The sequence below is a fragment of the Danio rerio genome, chromosome 23, assembly GCF_049306965.1.
Source record: "Danio rerio strain Tuebingen ecotype United States chromosome 23, GRCz12tu, whole genome shotgun sequence".
NCBI lineage: Eukaryota > Metazoa > Chordata > Actinopteri > Cypriniformes > Danionidae > Danio > Danio rerio.
Window position 1 is genome coordinate 39,029,201 of NC_133198.1, and position 19,850 is coordinate 39,049,050.

At 35.1% G+C, this 19,850-nt stretch overlaps 1 protein-coding gene across 23 annotated transcripts in view; it reads left to right on the forward strand.

The window, feature by feature from the left end:
- rarga (retinoic acid receptor gamma a) overlaps positions 1-19,850 on the forward strand; it is a 175,182-nt gene that overhangs the window by 137,876 nt on the left and 17,456 nt on the right. For all 23 annotated transcript variants that reach the window (XM_073937978.1, XM_073937983.1, XM_073937987.1 and 20 more), the window contains 1 exon segment: positions 18,775-18,923. In XM_073937978.1, the coding sequence (XP_073794079.1) occupies positions 18,775-18,923 (149 nt within the window).

Consider the following 19,850-nt stretch of genomic DNA (forward strand, 5'->3'; position numbering starts at 1 on the left):
TGTTTCATTTATTACATGAAGTAATTGTATAAATATTTACTTAGAAAATTCTAGTTATCCTAGACACTTAATATTACAAGTTAAAAATTATGAGAGTAAATTAATTAGATTTAACCACGCCAAACAGTAATATTTAGACTGCCTCGTTTAACAAAAACAGGACATGGCAGAGTTTGTTCTTCTTGGCTTTGTGGCTGTACATCAAGACAACGACAAGGTTTGTCTGAGCTCGGTTCAACCATGGCTCATTATTATATGTATATAGTATTACGATTTTATGTCTCGGCTGTGTATTTAAAAATGGCGGTTTCTTTGTTTTCATTCTCCTTGCTTGTGTTTGCGTGAGTGAGGCTTCTGTGTAAACCAATAGTGTTTAGCTGCGCGTCTAGCTCTGCCTTTTGGTTCCCTTTTGTCATGCTAGGTACCCTTTGCAAAGGGTGCCCAAAAAGTGGTACAGTAAGGTTCACTTTTAGGTACCTTTTGACAGTGGAAACAGGCCATAAGCGTCCATGGAACCTTTTCATTTCAAAAAAGGTTCTGTGTAGTGGAGAAAGGTTGTAGGTTATAAATACGTTTATTTTAAGATAGCTTTTTTTCTCAAACTCAGAATGGTTCTTCTATGGCATGGCTGCAAAAACTCAATTTTAGAACCTTTAATTTTAAGGGTCGCTTCTTTGAAGAACTGCTGAATAGATGGGTTTCTAAAGAACTAGGGAATTAAAAAGAGGTTTCCCTATGGCCCTGGGCTATAAAAACCTTTTTGATTCTAATTGAAATCTTTATATTTAATTAAGTGGACACTTTTATCTAGAGCAGCTTACATATTGCAAATTACATTTATTATAGGGACAAGCCCCTGGAGCTACCCAAGGTTAAATGACTTGCTCAAGGGCATGACGGATCCGATGGAAGATCAATGGAGTTCTTAAGGCTTAAACCAGCAGACGTCAAGTTACCAAGCCAGAAAAAAGATTGAGAGGCCAGTATCTGTGCAAGCCGTAACTGAAAGGGTGTCTGATTGCCTGTAATCCAGGAAGGACTCAAGTGTGGGCGATTGATTCTCTGTCTATTGATGTGTTAGTGTCAATCTTTCATGGGTCATTCAGGCCAAATGCTGGATCACCTTCATCCAAACATCTTTTAAATAGGGTCTATGGAGCTGTTTGAACCTGGCTTTAAGATGCATTTTTGTTCATTAAACCCTCAATCAGTCAGCCATTAGAGACCAGCTAACTGCTCTTCATCTACTGACCGAATCCTTAAACATTATGGGATGTGTTGTTGTTGAAGCATTTAAACTTTGACATTTAAAATCATTTGTTTGGTTTAAAAGTGAAAAATGTGAGAAGCACAAGCAAAGCAGTCCTGATTCTGTCACAAAGCCGCAGCTTTCTGAGTAAATTTGTAAATTGTGCAAGCTTATTTCCGCAGTATTAGATTGTAAGATCACAAGAAGCCCAAAAATACACCTGCCAGTAGATTCTGCCCTTAAAGTAATCAGAAAACTGGTCCAGAATGGCTAAAGATTCAAATATGTCAACAGAAATATGTTTCCCTTATCTGCTTATAACGCAATGTTGATACCAACTATAGACCATTTCAGTGTGGTCATGTCATTGGCCCATGAACATTTCCTGCTTGTTTCCAAACTATTTCATAACTGTAACAAGAAGCAATTCAATCTTATCTTCGTGTTAAAACAGCTATCATAACATTATTTATCAATATGTGGCTCTTTTTGGATTCGCGGAAGCTATAGAAATTAAATATGTAAAACAGGAAATACTTTGGGACCAATGTTTTTGTTTACTTCCATCAAAATGGTCTATATTGGGTGAGATGTTGCATGCTAATAAGTCAGCATTTAACACAGTAGTTAAGTTTTATACGATCATGAATGCTAAAATTATTTAATAACCAGCACATTATTTCAAAACTCTATGATTTTTTGAGCTACAGAGTACAGTCCATAAACATTAGACCTAACTTACTTTTATTTTATTATATCTTCTTTTTGTGTTGCAGTCATGCTGATTTGTAATGATGGCAAAATAAATGACGGCAGACCATTCACTTTTGGGTGAACTATCGTTTTAAGACAAGCCCAGTGATTTAAGACTATGCTGCATCAATCCAGATTTTTTATTATTATTATTATTTTAGATACACTGTTATATTTTAATTCTGTCTTAATTCCATTAAATATTTTTTTCTTTTTTCATAGTTTTTGTACACTATAACAATATTCAACAACCTGGTGGTTAGATTCTAGTATACATAGGACAGTAAATGTCTAAATAGGAGATTAAATTGACATTTATAAGTACAATCTGCAGATTTGCCAAACAATTTAATGAATGATACCTACAAGCTCAAAAAAAACAAACAAACAAGCAAACAAACAAAAAGCACGCTCCGTTTTGTTCTACATATTAAATGTTGGGACTGCCCCAGACTTCTAGTGTTGTAAAATAAGTCTGCATTATTCCAAATTCGAGAACACTGTTCATGTCACTATCCATCCAAGTTGACATTTTTCAAAAGTTTCACATCCACATAGAAACATCAGAAATAACTAAAGGCATTGGTGCCAATAACCTTGTGGTTAATGCATCAACACATAGTATTAGGGCTGTACAATATATCATTTTAGCGTGGATATTGCAATGTGTGAGTCTAAACTAGTCACATCGCAGGCATTTGCAATGTAGTTGACCTGACATTACAGTTACAAAATAGTGGAGTCATTTCCTCCTTTAACTTTTGAGTAAAAGTTTATTATTTGCATGTGTTTTTAAGGCCTTAATGTAAGCAAATTTGAGACATTAAGGCACAATAAATTAAAGTTTCTAGATTAATGGTTAATTTAACACAGTGCTCAGCATAATTGAGTACACCCCATTTTTAAAATGAATATTTTCATTAGCTTTTCAGTGAATATAGGCAACGTATTTTGGTGCATTTTAACAGATTTATTAAAAAGATATATTTATTAAAATTCTATTTTAGTCACCAACCACATTTACAAATAGAAAGATAATACAACTAAATTCAAGCAAAATATTGCAAAATAAATTACAACCTACAAAATTTCAACAAAATTTTATTTATTTATTTATTATTTTTTTATTTAATTTTATTTTTTGCTTCTCTTGATTTTTCCTCCTTTTAAATTTGTATTTAATATTTTTCGATGATATAAATGGCTGAACTAGTTTTTGGATCGTTATCGTAAGTTATTTTATTAGATAAGCTCCAGATTTGGCTTCAGTACTGACTAATCTAATGTATATGCACAAATATAATTTTGTTAAGCTTCCTATTAAACATACGAATTTAAAAGAGATATTTGTGAGGGGTGCACTTATATATCCTGAGCACTGTAATTACTTCGTTAAAAATGATACAGTGTTAATATTTTTAATATACAGTAATTACTGAATTTCTGCTTCTGAATACTGTTTGACCCCCCAAAAAACAATAAATGAAATAAATAAATAGTAAATTAACTATGCTTGTCATTTTTAAATGACATGTAATGCAGATACGCTTCAAAAATCATCCCAGTTTATGTAACATTATCAATTTTTTACAAGCTATTCAAGTCATCTGGTGAAATTGCATTTATATCACAGTTATATTAATATTATATTCATATGTATATGTCAGTTTTTTCCAATATCGTGCAGCCCTACATAGTACTATGGTGTTCATGGCGACCCAAGTTCGATTCCCGGCTTAAGGTCCTTTGCAGATCTTTTCTCACTCTCTGCTTCCATGCTTTCCTGTTTACAATCTCTCCTGTTTTATCTTATTAAAGGTGAAAGACCTCTTGAAAAATGAAAGCCCTTAAATCTTACTCCACATGCTGAAATGTTAATGTAATCTCAATGAGGAGAAATCAAGCTCAATTTTTATTTTGATTCTCCAAAACGTCAAGAAAAAAATGTGTTTTCCAAAATGGTAGACTCAATCTAAGGCATACCTGTTGCCCTTTTGCTCACCTTTTACAGTGACTCTGCCCTGCAGGAGACCTTTTGCTGGCCGACTCCATGACTGAGAATGATAAGTGTGTGCGTATGTGTTCATGTATGTATTCGTGCCTGTGTGCTGCTTATGACATGAGCGTGTAAATTCCTGCAGTCTTGTCCAGTCTGGGCTGTATGTAAGTCTTTCTCCCTCTCTCTCTTGGAGCCATCTCTTGGACTGCAGCCCAGTTTTATCACAGGGCTTCCTTTCAGAACAGCCTTACTGCAACAGGAAGGACTCCTCCTTTTTCACAGGCTGGGATGGAGCACATGAGAGGGAGGGATGAAGGGGGAAAGTTGAAAAAAGAGGAGGAGAGGAGGGGGAGATCAGGTAATGAGCTCTCAGACAGCTGTTGACAGCAACTGCTACTGCTCATCACCTTTAATGAAAGCACACATACACAAACACACACCTCAGCTCCATAACTTAACACTTCTTTTGTGCCGCATCTGTGGTGCAGAGACATTGGCTATAAAAGCTGATGTCCTTATAAGTCATTTTAGGAGACTTAAAGTTCAATTTTTAATGGCATAGTTCACTCAAAAAGTAAAACTCTGTCATCACTTACATTATTTATCCTTGAATTGAGTTTTTTGGAATTGGATTATTGGAATTCAGATTACGCGACCTGGATTATGAGTTTAAGTTATGTGTTGCCCATGGAAGAATTGAGATATGGGCTGGCAAACAAACAAAACATATTTTTCAAAATTAATTCATACTTTTTCTCTCAGCTTAAGCCTGGTTTATACTTCTGCGTCAAGTGATTGGCGTGACCCACAACGCATGCAACGCGCGTAGCTGTGCATTCATGCATTCTTCGCCTGTGTTTTGTTCTTTCTGAATGCTTCCTTTTAAAGTACAAGTGGTTCAAACTCGCTCATTTTGAGGCAGGACCAGCGGACATGCAACAACTTTAACCATGAGGTAAACACAAAACAAAACTCTCCATCTGGAGCTGCTTCACAGGACTCCACTCTCAAAAACAATTGCTCCATTGGGCTCACACGGCTCTCGGTCCTGCCCACACTCATCATCGCTAACAAGCCGACCAATCACAGAGCTTGCACTACGCGTCGTTGGGAAGTGTAGTTACATTTTTTGAGAGGTGCAATGGCGAGGGCATTGCGTTCAAGTGTAGGCCACGCCGTAGCATATGTGTGCGCTTGACGCAAAGTATAAATCAGCCTTTAGTCTTTATTAATCAGGGGTCCCTACAGAGGAATGAACTGCCAACTTATCCAGCATATGTTTTACACAGCGGATGCTTTTACATTCACACACAAACACTATGGCCAATTTAGCTTATTTAATTCACCTCTAGCATGGGGAGAACCTGCAAACTCCACACAGAAATACCAATTGACCCAGCCAGAGCTCGAACCAGTGACCTTCTTGCTATGAGGCGACAGTGCTAAACGCTGAGCCAACATGCTGCCTTATTTTTCCAAATTTGGAATACAATTAGTGATGCTGACTCTAACTCTTTATAGGCATAACTAGTCTGCCATACATTTCTTTTTTTCTTTTGCTTTCTTGATGATATTGTATTAAGTTGTGTCTGGCAATTTGTGTATGGTTAAATGGCCTTTGTACTGTTTTTATGCTATATATATATATATATATATATATATATATATATATATATATATATATATATATATATATATATATATATATATATATATATATATATATATATATATATTTAGCAAAAAATAAATAAATAAATAAAAATAAGCAATAACCTACAAAGGCCATTTAACAATAGAAGAAAAATTGAAGAATGTTGAAAACTTGTAATCATTGACTTCCATAGTGATTGTTTTTTCTACTATGTACGACAGTGGTTACAGGTTTCCAACATTCTTCAATGCACCATCTTTTTTTAAATATAAGAATCGTAGTAAATGTCTTATATTGGATGAGGTCTATATGTCAGCAATTTTATTTTGTTTTATTAAAAGTTCTATTTTAAGTATTTAAACGTTATTCTTTTTATTTATTTGTTTGTTCATTTATTTATTTATGAAGTCTACATGTCAGCAGTTTTATTTTGTTTTATTTTGTCTCATTTTAAATATTTTAACTTAATTAACATGGAAAAAATGGCCTTTCTTTGTATTTATGTATTTGTTTATTTTTATTTTTGAGGTCTGTTTGTCAGCAGTTTTATTTTGTTTTATTTGTTTTTTGTTTTATTTTAAATATTTTAATCTAATTGAAATAGAAAATGGCCTTTCATTGTATTAATTAATTAATCAAATTATTTATTTATTTATTTGTTTGTTTATTTATTTTTATGAGGTCTATATATCAGCAGTTTTATTTTGGTTTATTTGTTTTTTGTTTTATTTTAAATATTTTAACTTAATTGATATAAAAATGGCCTTTTTGTATTTATTAATTTATTTGTTTATTTATTAATTACATTTTCCTAAAAAAAAAATTTATTATTTGTAAAGTAAATGGCAGAATAGTACCTGGAAATTGTTCAGTGTTTTGTTTTATTAATTTTATTTACATTTTATTTATTTATTCATTATATTTATATTTTTATTCAAATATATTAATTACTTACATTTAATCACATTTTAATATTTAGTTTCAATTATAAGCTTATTAACATCAGCCAAATACATTAAAATAATTTAAAATACTCATTTTACTCTTTCTTTCTTTCTTTCTTTCTTTCTTTCTTCATTCAGCAAATTAAAGAGCAAACAGGAGCAAATAGCAAACTAGATTTAGAAAATTGTTTACATCTTTTTTTTTTTCCAAACTACTGTTTGCCTCAGTACATCAGTATTTTACTCCCTCTGCAATATGTGAATTTACAAATGTCAAAAAAACAGCTTGCAGTAAGATTACGTCTGCAATCAGTGAGAATACATCCAGCGGAAAGACACAGTGATGCAGTAAAGAGGAAGGAAATGAGCTTGTGTAGTACGAGGTGGTATATACGATGACAACAGCATGTGAGGGAGGATCTGGGTGATGGCAGGAAGCCGCGGGCAATGAGACACAGAGCTGGAGAAAGAGCCACGCTTGGATCCCCTCATCAGGAAGCTGGCAACCAGAGGAGGTCTGTGTGTCCTTGCCCATCAGGAGAGAAACAGGCCTCTGCCAGTCAGTCTATCAATCACACCGCTCCAAAAAACCTGGCCAATCTGTGGACCGTCTGCCACACAACAAAGCAGTCTGTCCACCCAGTACAGCGCTAATATGAGGAGATGTCGGTTCATGGAGATTTCAGGAGAGGGAAGCAGGATATATTTTAGAAAAAGCAAGGCGCTTCAGTTTTAGGTGAACCGTCCCTTTAAGACAAGCCCAGCTGTGAAGACGTTTGTTTAAACTACTTATTTAAATTAAGCTGAAACAACACAATTCTTGAGTTTATTGGGGTTCAACTTAATTGGTTTATGTTCGATATACTTAAATTTGTAAAAATTATTTTAAGTTAACTTAATTCTTTCGTATTGTCCTAATGCAAATTGTTTGTGGAACCCAACATTTTTTTTTTACAGTGTATGGTTTAATACCATTTTATAGGAGTGTTTTTTTTATTTCAAAGCTTGAATTTTCCAGAAATTTCAGATCCACAGTGACACATCAGAGAATCAGAAAATGATCAAATAATTTTATTGGGCATGCTAAAATATAGCTCAATGAGGTGCTACCATAATATTATATGCATAATAATGAAGGCATAATAATGTTCCCACACCTTTGTTAGAAAATATTTCACCACTTATCGCAAAATATATAAATATAGATGTCACTTGTAGTATTCATGTAGTTGTTTTTAATTAATTGGTATATATAGTAAAGCTCGATGAGATGATAAGCTAACAACAAGGATACTACTGTAAAGTTCTCACACTTTTTTTCTGACCCAATCATTTTATTAGACAACATCTCAACCCTAACTGGTGCAAAATATATAAATATAAATGTTACTTGTATTATTTATGTAGTTGGTTTTAATTAATAGGTATATATAGTATACTGTAAAGTTCTCACACTTTTCTTCTTCGACAAACATTTTATAAGAAAATATCTCACCACTTACTGGTGCAAAATATATAAATGTAGATGTTACTTGAAGTAGTTTTGTAGTTTCTATATATATCAAACCATCTACCTGGGTATGCTTAAACATAGTTAATTTCAATGAGATGATATCTAAAGACAAGAAATAATAACGTTCTCACACTTATCGTCTTGCACAATCTTTTTCTTAGAAATCTCATCACTAACTGGTGCAAAATATATAAATGCAGATGTTACTTGAAGTATTTATATATGTATATATATATATATATATATGTGTGTGTGTGTGTGTTTGTGTGTGTGTGTGTGTGCGTGTGCGTGCGTGTGCGTTTGTGTGCGTGTATATATCTCCCTACCTCCCATGAGCTTGAACGACTGCATCCATAAATCTCTACAATGACTCAAATAACTTATTAATAAAGTCATCTGGAACGGCAAAGAAAGCGTTCTTGCAGGACTTCCAGAGTTCATCAAGATTCTTTGAATTCATCTTCTATTCCTCCTCCTTCATTTTACCCCAGACATGCTCAATAATGTTTATGTCTGGTTACTGGGCTGGCCAATCCTGCAGTACCTTGACCTTTTTTGCTTTCAGGAGCTTTGATGTGGAGGCTGAAGTATGAGAATGAGCCCTATTCTGCTGAAGAGATTGCCCTCTCCTGTGGTTTGTAATGTAATGGGCAGCACAAATGTCTTGATACCTCAGGCTGTTGATGTTGCCATCCACTCTGCAGATCTTTTGGACGCCACCATACTGAATGTAACCCCAAACCATGATTTTTCCTTTTCCCAAACTTGACTGATTTCTGTGAGAATCTTGGGTCCATTTGGATTCCAATAGGTCTTCTGCAGTATTTGTGATGATTGGGATGCAGTCACAGTAAAGTTATTATTTGTTGCTCTGGGATCAAAAAGTTATCTGGACAACTGGGATAGACTACAAGACTTTTGTCAGGTAGTTTATATCTATCATAAAATGCTCAAGCTATCTAACCGGGCAAGCTGAAACAGATTTAAACTCAGTGAGATGATATCAAGAGACCAGAAATAATAAAGTTCTCACACTTTCCTTCTGGCACAATCATGGAGGTTATTCAGGTCAACCATTATTTTATTTGTTCTAAAGCACATTTGCCCACATATTGCAGGTCAGCAATTCCAAATACATTTGCACGAATTTACTATGAAGATTGCATAAAGGAACATGTTAAGCAACACTATTGGCCGCACGCACACACAACAAAGCCGTCTGTCCGCCCAACTCCTGTAATACGAGGCGAAGCGAAATCATGGAGCTTTCAGCGGAGGGAAGCAGGATTATGTTCTGAGAAATGCAAAGCGAGCGACACGCAAATACACGCCCAACACACTGAAATACTTAAGAGGAATCGAGACGCAGAGAACTATATTTGCAAATCAAATGGGAGTCTTTAGAGACACTCGTTGGACGAGCGCCCATGCAGAACTGAACACACACACACGCTCACATGCCAAGACTAGATTTGGGAACAGAGCTGCACTGAAGATTCAATCACACCCACAGTCACGTACACAAAATCTGCTCTTCTATTGTGAAAGAATAGTTGTTCCGCAGCCAATGCGTCATATGCTGCTCAGCTAAAAGTAGTGTTGCAACACTTAAAAGCACATGAAGCTGACACTTGTTGTTTTTGTGCTTTCAGACTTATGACTTTTTTATTCTTTCATTCGGAACCAAAATAAAGAAACTCAAGGTCACAGCTCACTTCCTGTTACCCATGTGGCCTGATTTGTTTGTGCTAGTTGTTTATTGTGTTACCAAAGTCGGTTTTTCAGGAAATGGATTTGAACCTAGACTGCTTTTTTAGGAACAATGAAATGTTTATTGTGTGTTTGCATGAGCATGCAATTGTGGAATCTTATCAGTGGAATTGGAAAAACTGTGTACATAGACTAATATAACGGAAAACAAAATACGAAAACATACTAAAATAAAATTAGATATATATTTATAAAAAAATTATATATACTGTTAAAGTCAGAATTATTAGCCTCCCTTTCATTTTTTTTTTCTTTTTTAAATATTTCCCAAATGATGTTTAACAGAGCAAGGAAATTTTAACAGTATGTCTGATAATATTTTTTCTTCTGGAGAAAGTCTTATTTGTTTTATTTTGGCTAGAATAAAAGCAGTTTTAAATTTTTTAAACCCCATTATAAGGTCAAATTGATTAGCCCCTTTAAGCTATTTTGTTTTTCGATTAACTACAGAACAAGCCATTGGTATACAATGACTTGCCTATAATTACCCTCACCTGCCTAGTTAACCTAATTAACCAAGTTAAGCCTTTAAATGTCCCTTTAAGCTGTATAGAAGTGGCTTGAAAAATATCTAGTCAAATATTATTTGCTGTCATCATGGCAAAGATAAAATTAATCAATTATTAAAGATGAGTTATTAAAACTATTATGATTAGAAATGTGTTAAAAAAATCCTCTTTATTAAAAAAACTAAATATTTACTACAGTGCTATAATGCTATATATCAGATGCTTACAGTGCTCAGCATACTGTATATGAGTGCACCCCTCACATATTTCTCTTTTAAATTCATATTTTTAATAGGAAGCTACTCTGTTATATTTGTGCATATACATTAGATTAGTCAGTACTGAAGCCAAATCTGGAGCTTATCTAACAAAATAACTTCTGATAACGATCCAAATTTATATGTTTAGAGAAAAAAATAAATACAAATTTAAAAAAGTTCGAAAAACAAAGAGAAGCAAAATGATTGAAAAGTTTAGTTGATTTATTTATTTATTTTTTGGCTTGAATTTACTTGTATTATCTTTCAATTTCTAAATATGTTTTATAAATAGATCTGTTTAATAAATCTGTTTTGTTTAAATGCACCAAAATTCATTGCGTATATTCCCTGAGAAATAAATAAAAATATTCATTATCAAAATGGGATGGACTCAATTATGCTGAGCACTGTATATACTTTATCATTTACTGCAATAAACAGAAATTGTACTTTTTAAATTAGTTATAACAATTTTTAATAAAAGAAAATAAAGTAATATAAAATAATGTGTATGTATGTATGTACACTGTAAAAAAAAAAAAAACGTTGACTCAACTTAAAATTTTAAGGCAAAAAACTTCAGGACATTTTTGAGTTTACCCAACCTAAATCAAGACAAGTGAAGTAATTGGGTTGAACTCAAAATCAGTCAACTCAAAAATGTCCTGAAGTTTGTTGTCTTAATTTTAAGTTGAGTCAACTTTTTTACAGTGCATGTATGTATGTAGTTTGTTTAAACAAATTGTTGTTTGATAAAACAAAATTTTGGGCAACACGTTGGTTCAGTGGTTAGCACTTTCGCCTTACAGCAAGAATAGGTGACATATTTCAATATATGTGAGTACAGCCCTCACAAATCTCTCATTTAGATGAATATTTAAAAAATCTACAGCTAATCTAACGGTACAAAATTAGTAGCTACACCCAAATATATATGTTAGGCAAAATATTAAATCAACATTTTTTTTAAAAGAGTAAAATTCAAGAGAAACCATAAAATGTTGTTGATAATTTTGTATTCTTTCCCCCCCAATATCTCACATGAATTTAAATCTATTATCTTTTATTTCTAAAGATGTTCGGTGGCTAATATATATATTGTATATATATATTTAATAAAGGCAACAAGGTGGCTCAGTGGTTAGCACTGTCACCTCACAAAAAGAAGGTTGCTGGTACAAGTCTCGGCTGGGCCAGTTGGCATTTCTGTGTGGAGTTTGCATGTTCTCCCCACAGTGCTCTTGTTTTCCCCAAAGACATTCAGTATAAGTTAATTTATGAAATTAAATTGGCCGTAGTTTATAAGTGTACTTGTGAGAGTGTATAGGTGTTTCCCAATACAGGGTTGCAGCTGGTAGGGCATCCGCTGTGTAAGACATATGCTGGACAAGTTGGCGGTTCATTCCGCTGTGGCGACCCCTGATGAATAAAGGGGCTAAGCCAAAGGAAAATTAATGAATGAATAAAAAAATGTATAAATAATTGTGCTAGACAAAGATTAATCGCATGCAAAACAAAAGTGTGTTTTGACACAAATGTGTATATTATATGTGTGTGTTTATTATATATATTTATTATGTATATGCGATAGAAAGAAAGCCGTGCGTAGAAACAAAACCTTAAAAAATATATATATTTTGTTAGATAGATATTTCAATTTATATACCTCTATAACAGGGGTGTCAAACTCAATTCCTGGAGGGCCGAAGCCCTGCACAGTTTTGTTCCAACCCTGCTCCAACACACTTACCTGTAGGTTTCAAACAAGCCTGAAGGACTCAATTAGTTTGATCAGGTGTGTTTAATTAGGGTTGGAACTAAACTGTGCAGAGCTGCGGCCCTTTTGGAACTGAGTTTGACACCTGTGCTCTATAATGCATGTCTGAATATACAAATAAATATTTTCTCAATGTATCATGCATGTTTGCATTTATATATGCATAATAAATATACACAGTGCACAGACACATATTATGTAACAACTAATTGTTATTTTACATGCAGTTAATCTCGATTAATTATTGCCCAGCACTAATATATCATTTTTAAAAATTTTTATTGTAGCCAGTAATTTTTTTTCTCATTTTTATGTAGTTATTTACTTAATTTTGTTTTTTTTTCACCATAGTTAAAAAATACTATAATAGATTTTACACATCAACTTCATTTGAAAAATCAAAACAGAACATAATAACAAAATAAAAACTCTATATTTACTATTTCAAAACTTCCCCTGCATAAAATTGCCTGTCTGTATCCTATTTTAGCATTTGTACATTGACTTCAGCTTAGTGACTCATATGGTTTGCACTTCTGCTTATAGATACACACTCCTCCGAGCACAGGGCCACTTTGTCTAGTTGGACGCTGGGATTAGCATAGGCTTGTCCACCTGGAATACTTGTGTACAGAGGACACAGAGAGAGCAGTGCAGCACAGAAACACAACACCAGGCAGGAAATGAACAGCGTCTCCTGATAACTGCGCTCTGCTTCTACCTGTCCCTCCATCAGCATCCATCCACCCTCCACCTTCGCATTGTGATGCAAATGGAGTCCCAGGCTGGAGAGCTGATAAGGAGGCCTCTCATTTCAGAGCGCTTTGTTTCCCAAACAGAGGAGGGCTTAACGGAGGGGACGCAGAGAGGGCCTCCAGGCTGACACAAGAGCCCATCCCATTGTCAAGTGTTGACTGATATTTGGGAAGAGGTGTTAGAGGGAGGGAAAGCCACCGGGGTTTTTACGGCAGGAACCGTCTCGGGTTGTTGAGAGATCCTGATGGATTTTTGCCCCCCCCCCTCCCTCACACACACACACACACACATATACCCCCTCCATTCTTCTAACTCTCAGCTTCTCAGACGGTGTCAATCAGTAGCTGTTTCTTCACACCGCATGCAGTTTGCACTCCTTTTCTGGCACTTGTCATTACCAGCATATTGCCAGTATTGCTGTATAAACAAACGAGTTGGCGCTCGGCTCATGGGAGAGCATTGATCCTGCCGTGCAACATTTAATTCAAAGCATATACTTGGTATTCAAAACACATTTGCGTGTTGTGATAGCATACATGTTTGGGGTTTAGACAGGAATTATAACTTAAAGTGACCTGTTATGTTTCGATAGCCTTTTCTTATGTGTGTTATTCCCTTAGCTATCTGTAGGCTAATGGAGTTAATGGTTTTAAAGCAAACTGTCTGATATGAAATCTGATACAGTATGTGGCCATATATGGACATGTATATTGAATTGTAGCTAATATATTTGAAGATATATGCAAATATTTGTAATTCCAATGGTTTTGAAATTGTATGTTGCATATAGGGTGGCACAGTGGCTTTCGCCTCACAGCAAGAAGGTCGCTGGTTTGAGTCCCGGCTGTACTGTTTGTCAATTTTTGTCAAAATTGAGTTATTGACATATTCTTATTAAATGACAACTTGTTTTCATTATGGGATGTTGTTTTATAAGTTGCTTACATTAATACTTTATATTTAAAAAACAAATGTTACTCACATACTGTTTGCTATATGGAATGCAAAAACTTTGAAGCTCAATATCTCAAAATCATTCAGAACGCAGATAGAACCTTATAATTCTAAGGTGAGGAGTTGGCATTTCAGTGTGGAGTTTGCACGTTCTCCCCATGTTGGCGTGGGTTTCCTCTGGGTGCTTCGGTTTCCCCCACAACCCAAAGACATGTGGTATAGGTGAATTGAATAAACTGGCCGTAGTGTATGCGTGCATATGTGAGAGTGTATGGATGTTTACCAATACTGAGTTGCAGCTGGAAGGGCATCCGCTGCGTAAAACATATGGATAAGTTGGCGGTTCATTGCACTGAGGCGACCCCTGATTAATAAAGAGACTAAGAGTAGATGAAAGAAAATGAATGAATGTTGCATATATGTTATATATGTGAAATCCAAACGTGATCTTCTATGTTGTGTATGTCATTTGCATAAATGGGCATATCAAATTTGTGTATGGGACTAAATTAGACCCATGATATTTTGCAATGCAAAAGTAAACTATTTTCTTGAGCAATACTTTAATAAATGAATATGTAGATGAGTAACAAAGATCACTTTTACACCTGCCGTTAAGATGCTCTTTTTTTCATGAGGGAACAGCTAAATATAGGTGTAAATGAGCACTTGAATCTGTTTTGGACTTTGTATTAAGATGTGTTTTATCGATCAGTTCACAAGTGGACAAAAGGAGATGCATTACTACCCCACCTGGCCCTTAGATCTGCTCCTTGGCCACTTTTCTAGGGTCTGGGGTGGGTGTATGTTTACGTCTTTTCTGATCTTTTGATCTAATAATATATTTTCATACAGTACAGTACAAAAAACTACATGATTTTGGCATTTTGCATTTTAAATATAGTTGTTGAAGCACTTAAATCAATTAAGTTTACTTTATGAATTAACTTATAATAAAAAAGTGTTATTTATTCTCTTGCTTTATTTTGGATGACTTCATAATTACACATTTATACTTGTTTTAACATGTAGACATTATTTTCTACATTTAAACTTGTTACCAAATATTATAGGGCATCAACAGTAATTACGTTAAGTGCCTTTATGAATAATGCATTCATTTAATTCGAGGGATCAGGCATTTTTCAGTGCATGAAAACACAGATCATGTGACATCCTGTAGTCTGAAATTGCATCCCTGGATGTTGCTATTGAATTATATTTTAGAGTGTATTAATATAAAAGCATACAATGGAATGTGCAACATAGAGAGTAATACTACTGTATATGCTGAATGCTGTTTGTGTTTGAATCAGGACATGTAAGGGTCATTTGCTTAAGATGTTGATTGTTTATTACTGTTGTTGTTTAGCCTTAAAACCAAACTTACTGACCAAAGTTTAAATTCCATCTGGCCAACATGTGCTCAGAAACAAGCAGCTTTCAATTAGCCACCACAGAAAATTCACTGACTTGAATTTAACTTGAACACAAATTCCTATTGGAATGGCTTTATTTTGCTTGCAAAGTTTTGTAAAACAAAGTGAGTGAACCTACACTTTAAAAATACACTGGAGCATACTTTAAAATACAGTGTAAAAAATAACTAACTTGACACACTCGGGAAACAGATGTCATGCACATTGCGAGTTCAAAAGCATTTGGCCTTTTTTATACCTCATATACTCAGAAAGCTTGTGCATTTCTCGCTCTAAATTGAAGAATAAGTGATTTGTTTGTAACCATGGCCGTGAACAGAAGGCCCTACTGTATGTGAGCTCGACCTTAAATGGGACTGTTTGCCTCTCGTCGTTCACCCCCTCCACCCTCGTCCCCTTTTTCTGTTTTCTATCAAATTCCTCTTTTTATGCCCCCCTTTCTTCTTTTGAAGTCTCCAAACTCTTGTAAAAGGCCAAGCTGGTGGTTTTTGCTGAACCCTGTGGTGGGACAGAGAGGGAGGGGGTGTAGGTTAAGTTTAGGCTTTCCATTGAAGGTAGCTGAAGAAGGTGGGGCAATAAAGTTAAAGTTTTTTATTTTTATGATTGGGACTTTTTTTACTAGCTTAGGCTACAGCTGGTGGTGTGAATGGCTGCCCGAGGTGTTGGAGTCTTAATAAAGACCCCGCCAGCCGGGCTGGGGCCTCCAGTCCAGCCATGAGACCACCTTTATAGGCCTAGCTTACGAGCAGGGGCCTCTATTAAAACCTAGCAGGACTGCACTGAGGAATTTAGGGCCGGGAAACAAGAGAAAAATAGGGTTTGTGTGTCAAAGGACGGCAAGGGTGAAGGATGGGGGTTTGAATTTTGACTGACTGAGGGTAAAAGTCAGGGCAAGTTACCCTGACATATAAAGGCGCTTCTATAAAAGAGAGTTTTTATAGAGAGCTGTGTAACAGGGCAAATAGTTGAAGCGATGCAGATATGAAACACAGAATCTGCTTTTATGCAGTAGTAGCTCTGAAAACAATAGTATATTTATCAGCTTTGATTCTAATCAGCAACTGCGAAAAATTTGCATTTTAATTAGGGATGTCCAGATCTGATCACGTGATTGGAAATCTGGCTCGATCAGGTGGTTTCAGACTCGATCGAAATTGGACGTTACCTCCCAATCAGGACTCAAACATATAGATATTAGCACCCCTGAATTATTAGCTTTCCTGTTTATTTTTTCCCCCAATTTCTGTTTAACGGAGAGATGATTTTGTCTACACATTTCTAAACATAATAGTTTTAATAACTCGTTTCTAATAATGGATTTATTTTATCTTTGCCATGATGACAGTAAATAATATTTTACTAGATATTTTTCAAGACACTTCTATACAGCTTAAAGTGACATTTAAAGGCTTAACTAGGGTAATTAGGTTAACTAGGCAGGATAGGTAACTTAGCCAAGTTATTGTATAATGATGGTTTGGATGATGGACCATCGAAAAAAATAGCTTAAAGAGGCTAATAATATTGACCTTAAAATGGCTTTTAAAAATTTTAAAACTGCTATTATTCTAGCAGAAATAAAACAAATAAGACTTTCTCCAGAAGAAAAAAATATTATCAGACATACTGTGAAAATGTCCTTGCTCTGTTCAGCATCATCATTATTTAAAAATTAAAAATGAATAATAATTCTAATAATTCTGACATCAACTGTATATTCTCATTTTTTCTATAGTTATGCGGTGGCACAGAGTTGTACCACTTTTTGACTTCACACAGAAACAGAAATGTGTGCGGCATGACATCACTTTGTTGCAGAGACGCTATTGGTTAAATGCCGGCAAACTAGAACACTGAAGCATCTTGAAGCGGGAAGTACTAGTATGTCAGTGGTCTGGAGGTATTATTAAGTTGATGACATTTCTATAGCAAACTGTCAGATATGTAAACTTGGGATTGCGTGCCGGGTAGTTTACGTTGAGATGCTATTAGTTTTTATATCAGATTATTTTTTATATTTACTGTTGCGTAAAAATAAAGAATCCAAAAGTGAAGAATTGATGTTATTTATTTCTTTGATTGTTCAAGCTACCTCACAGAAGGGCTCTGTCTGTTAACAGAGTTGTTGAATGTTAAAATAAGTTGAATTAAATAAAAAAACTCTATTTTGGATCTGTTTCTTTACTCTTCTTTATTCTTTTTTATGTACAATAGAAGTATCGGATCGGGTTTCGGTATCGGTAGATACTTAAAATCTTGGACTCGGACTGAAGAGCAAAAAACCTGATCGGGACATCCCTAATTTTAATACAATTATAAATCAACTGTAAGCATCCATTCAGAAGATATCAAGTTCGTTTCTCAGCAAAAGTCAGTTTAATATTGATTTATTTCAGTTTTCATTTTTCATTTGTCAATTATAAAACAATTTTTGGTTAATTTGTAAAGCAAAACAATTATATAATTATTAAGCTCAACTTAGTCAAATATTGATTTGATGCGATAGTGCTGATGTTTTCAATCTGTCAGGAAACAGTTGCGTTAGTTAGCACACATCAGTTTAAAAAACATTTCATCTGCTCAAATATTGACTTGATGTCTAAATTAGTAAGTCACGAGACCCTTGTCCTTCTTCAGTCAGACGTCCCGCATGCAAGACGCCAATTGCGGGGTGGAGTTTCACCCCCAGGCTCTCTGTGACAGAGATGAGCTATACCTGTCTTATCGGCTCCGCTTATCTGTCTGGTAGTGTTAAACTGTTTGTGTTTTCTTTTCTTCTCAGCGTCAATCACCACAGCCTAATCCCCTAAAATCCTGGCCCCCTAAGGACAGGGTGGGCTGAAGGGTGGAGCTAGAGCCAGATGAAATCTACAGATGCGTTAACTAAACTTGACTTCTACCTAGCTGGCAGATGCTGTGCCTACAATAACAGATTTAAAAAGCAGTGTTGGGTAGCGTCTTGTGTGTTTCTGCTTGAGGGCATCATGAAAAAGGTTTAGCGAGGAATCATGATGGGTTTCAAAGCACTTGTGGGTCTTTGAAATCGGATACGGTTTAAAGGGTTCACGGGAGAATCTTTTCTTCTCTCCATGTGGCATTTAATATCTCCCTCTCATTAAATCCTCCTGTGTTGTGTAAATAGTGTGAAGTGATGTGATTAGGTGAAGCGTCTGATGTTTTCTTTTCTCTCTCCTCAGCGGTGGAGACTCAGAGCACCAGTTCGGAGGAGATGGTGCCCAGTTCCCCTTCCCCGCCACCTCCACCGCGTGTTTACAAACCCTGCTTCGTCTGCCAGGACAAGTCTTCTGGGTACCACTATGGTGTCAGTTCTTGCGAGGGCTGCAAGGTAAACAGCCGGACTCCCGTCGCCTGTGGCCTGACGAGTCTCGTGTTTTTCATGAGTCTGTTCCACACTTTGTCTTGATGTTTGGCAAAAATGTGAAAAAACAAAGAGAGGCATGGAGGTTAAGCTGGCGCATGCTAAAAAGTATTTTCGCTCCTGTCAACACCAAGAAACTAAGACTGATTGAGGAACTTGTATGGCAAAGAGCAAAAATGTTTCTGAAAATGTACAAACGGTGGTGACTTTTTGAAAAAGAATACAGTATCGGCCAAGTGTGATGTGCCAATACAGTATATTCTACAATAGGGCTGGGAGATTTGGCCTAAAATCTCAATTAATTGAACATTTTAATTCAATTACGATTAATGAACGAGTATTTTATTTATTTATTTGCCCTAATATTTCACAAGTTTTCTACAGTAAATATGCTCACATATTACAAGTGAGAGATTCTTGAATAAAGTGAGCATTGCTTGATTTTAAAATAATTGCAGGAAACACACACTATCTACTATACTATCTATGATTATTTATTGAACATCAACATTGAACAACTGATTTTTTAACACACATTGCCTTAAACTAACAGTCACTTTTTTCCTTATAAAAAAGTGAAAATAATTAACATGCACTTTTGGAAACTAAAAAAATTATTTTCAATGTTTCTTATGTTGAATGTTGAAAAAAAAACAGCATCTCTTCTAAATAAAATAACTCTTGCCTATCCTGTAAATAATATTTTAAACAGTGCATTTCTTGCATCTTCTGTAAACAATATTTTAATGTAAATAATAATTTTATTCTAATGGAAAATATCTCAAGGTATCTCTGGTGCAGCTTCCAATCACCGTCAATGTAGTGCAAAGTAACACAAAAGTACCAAACAGGGATGCATTTCCCAAACAACAACGTTACTCGCGGCTTAACTGT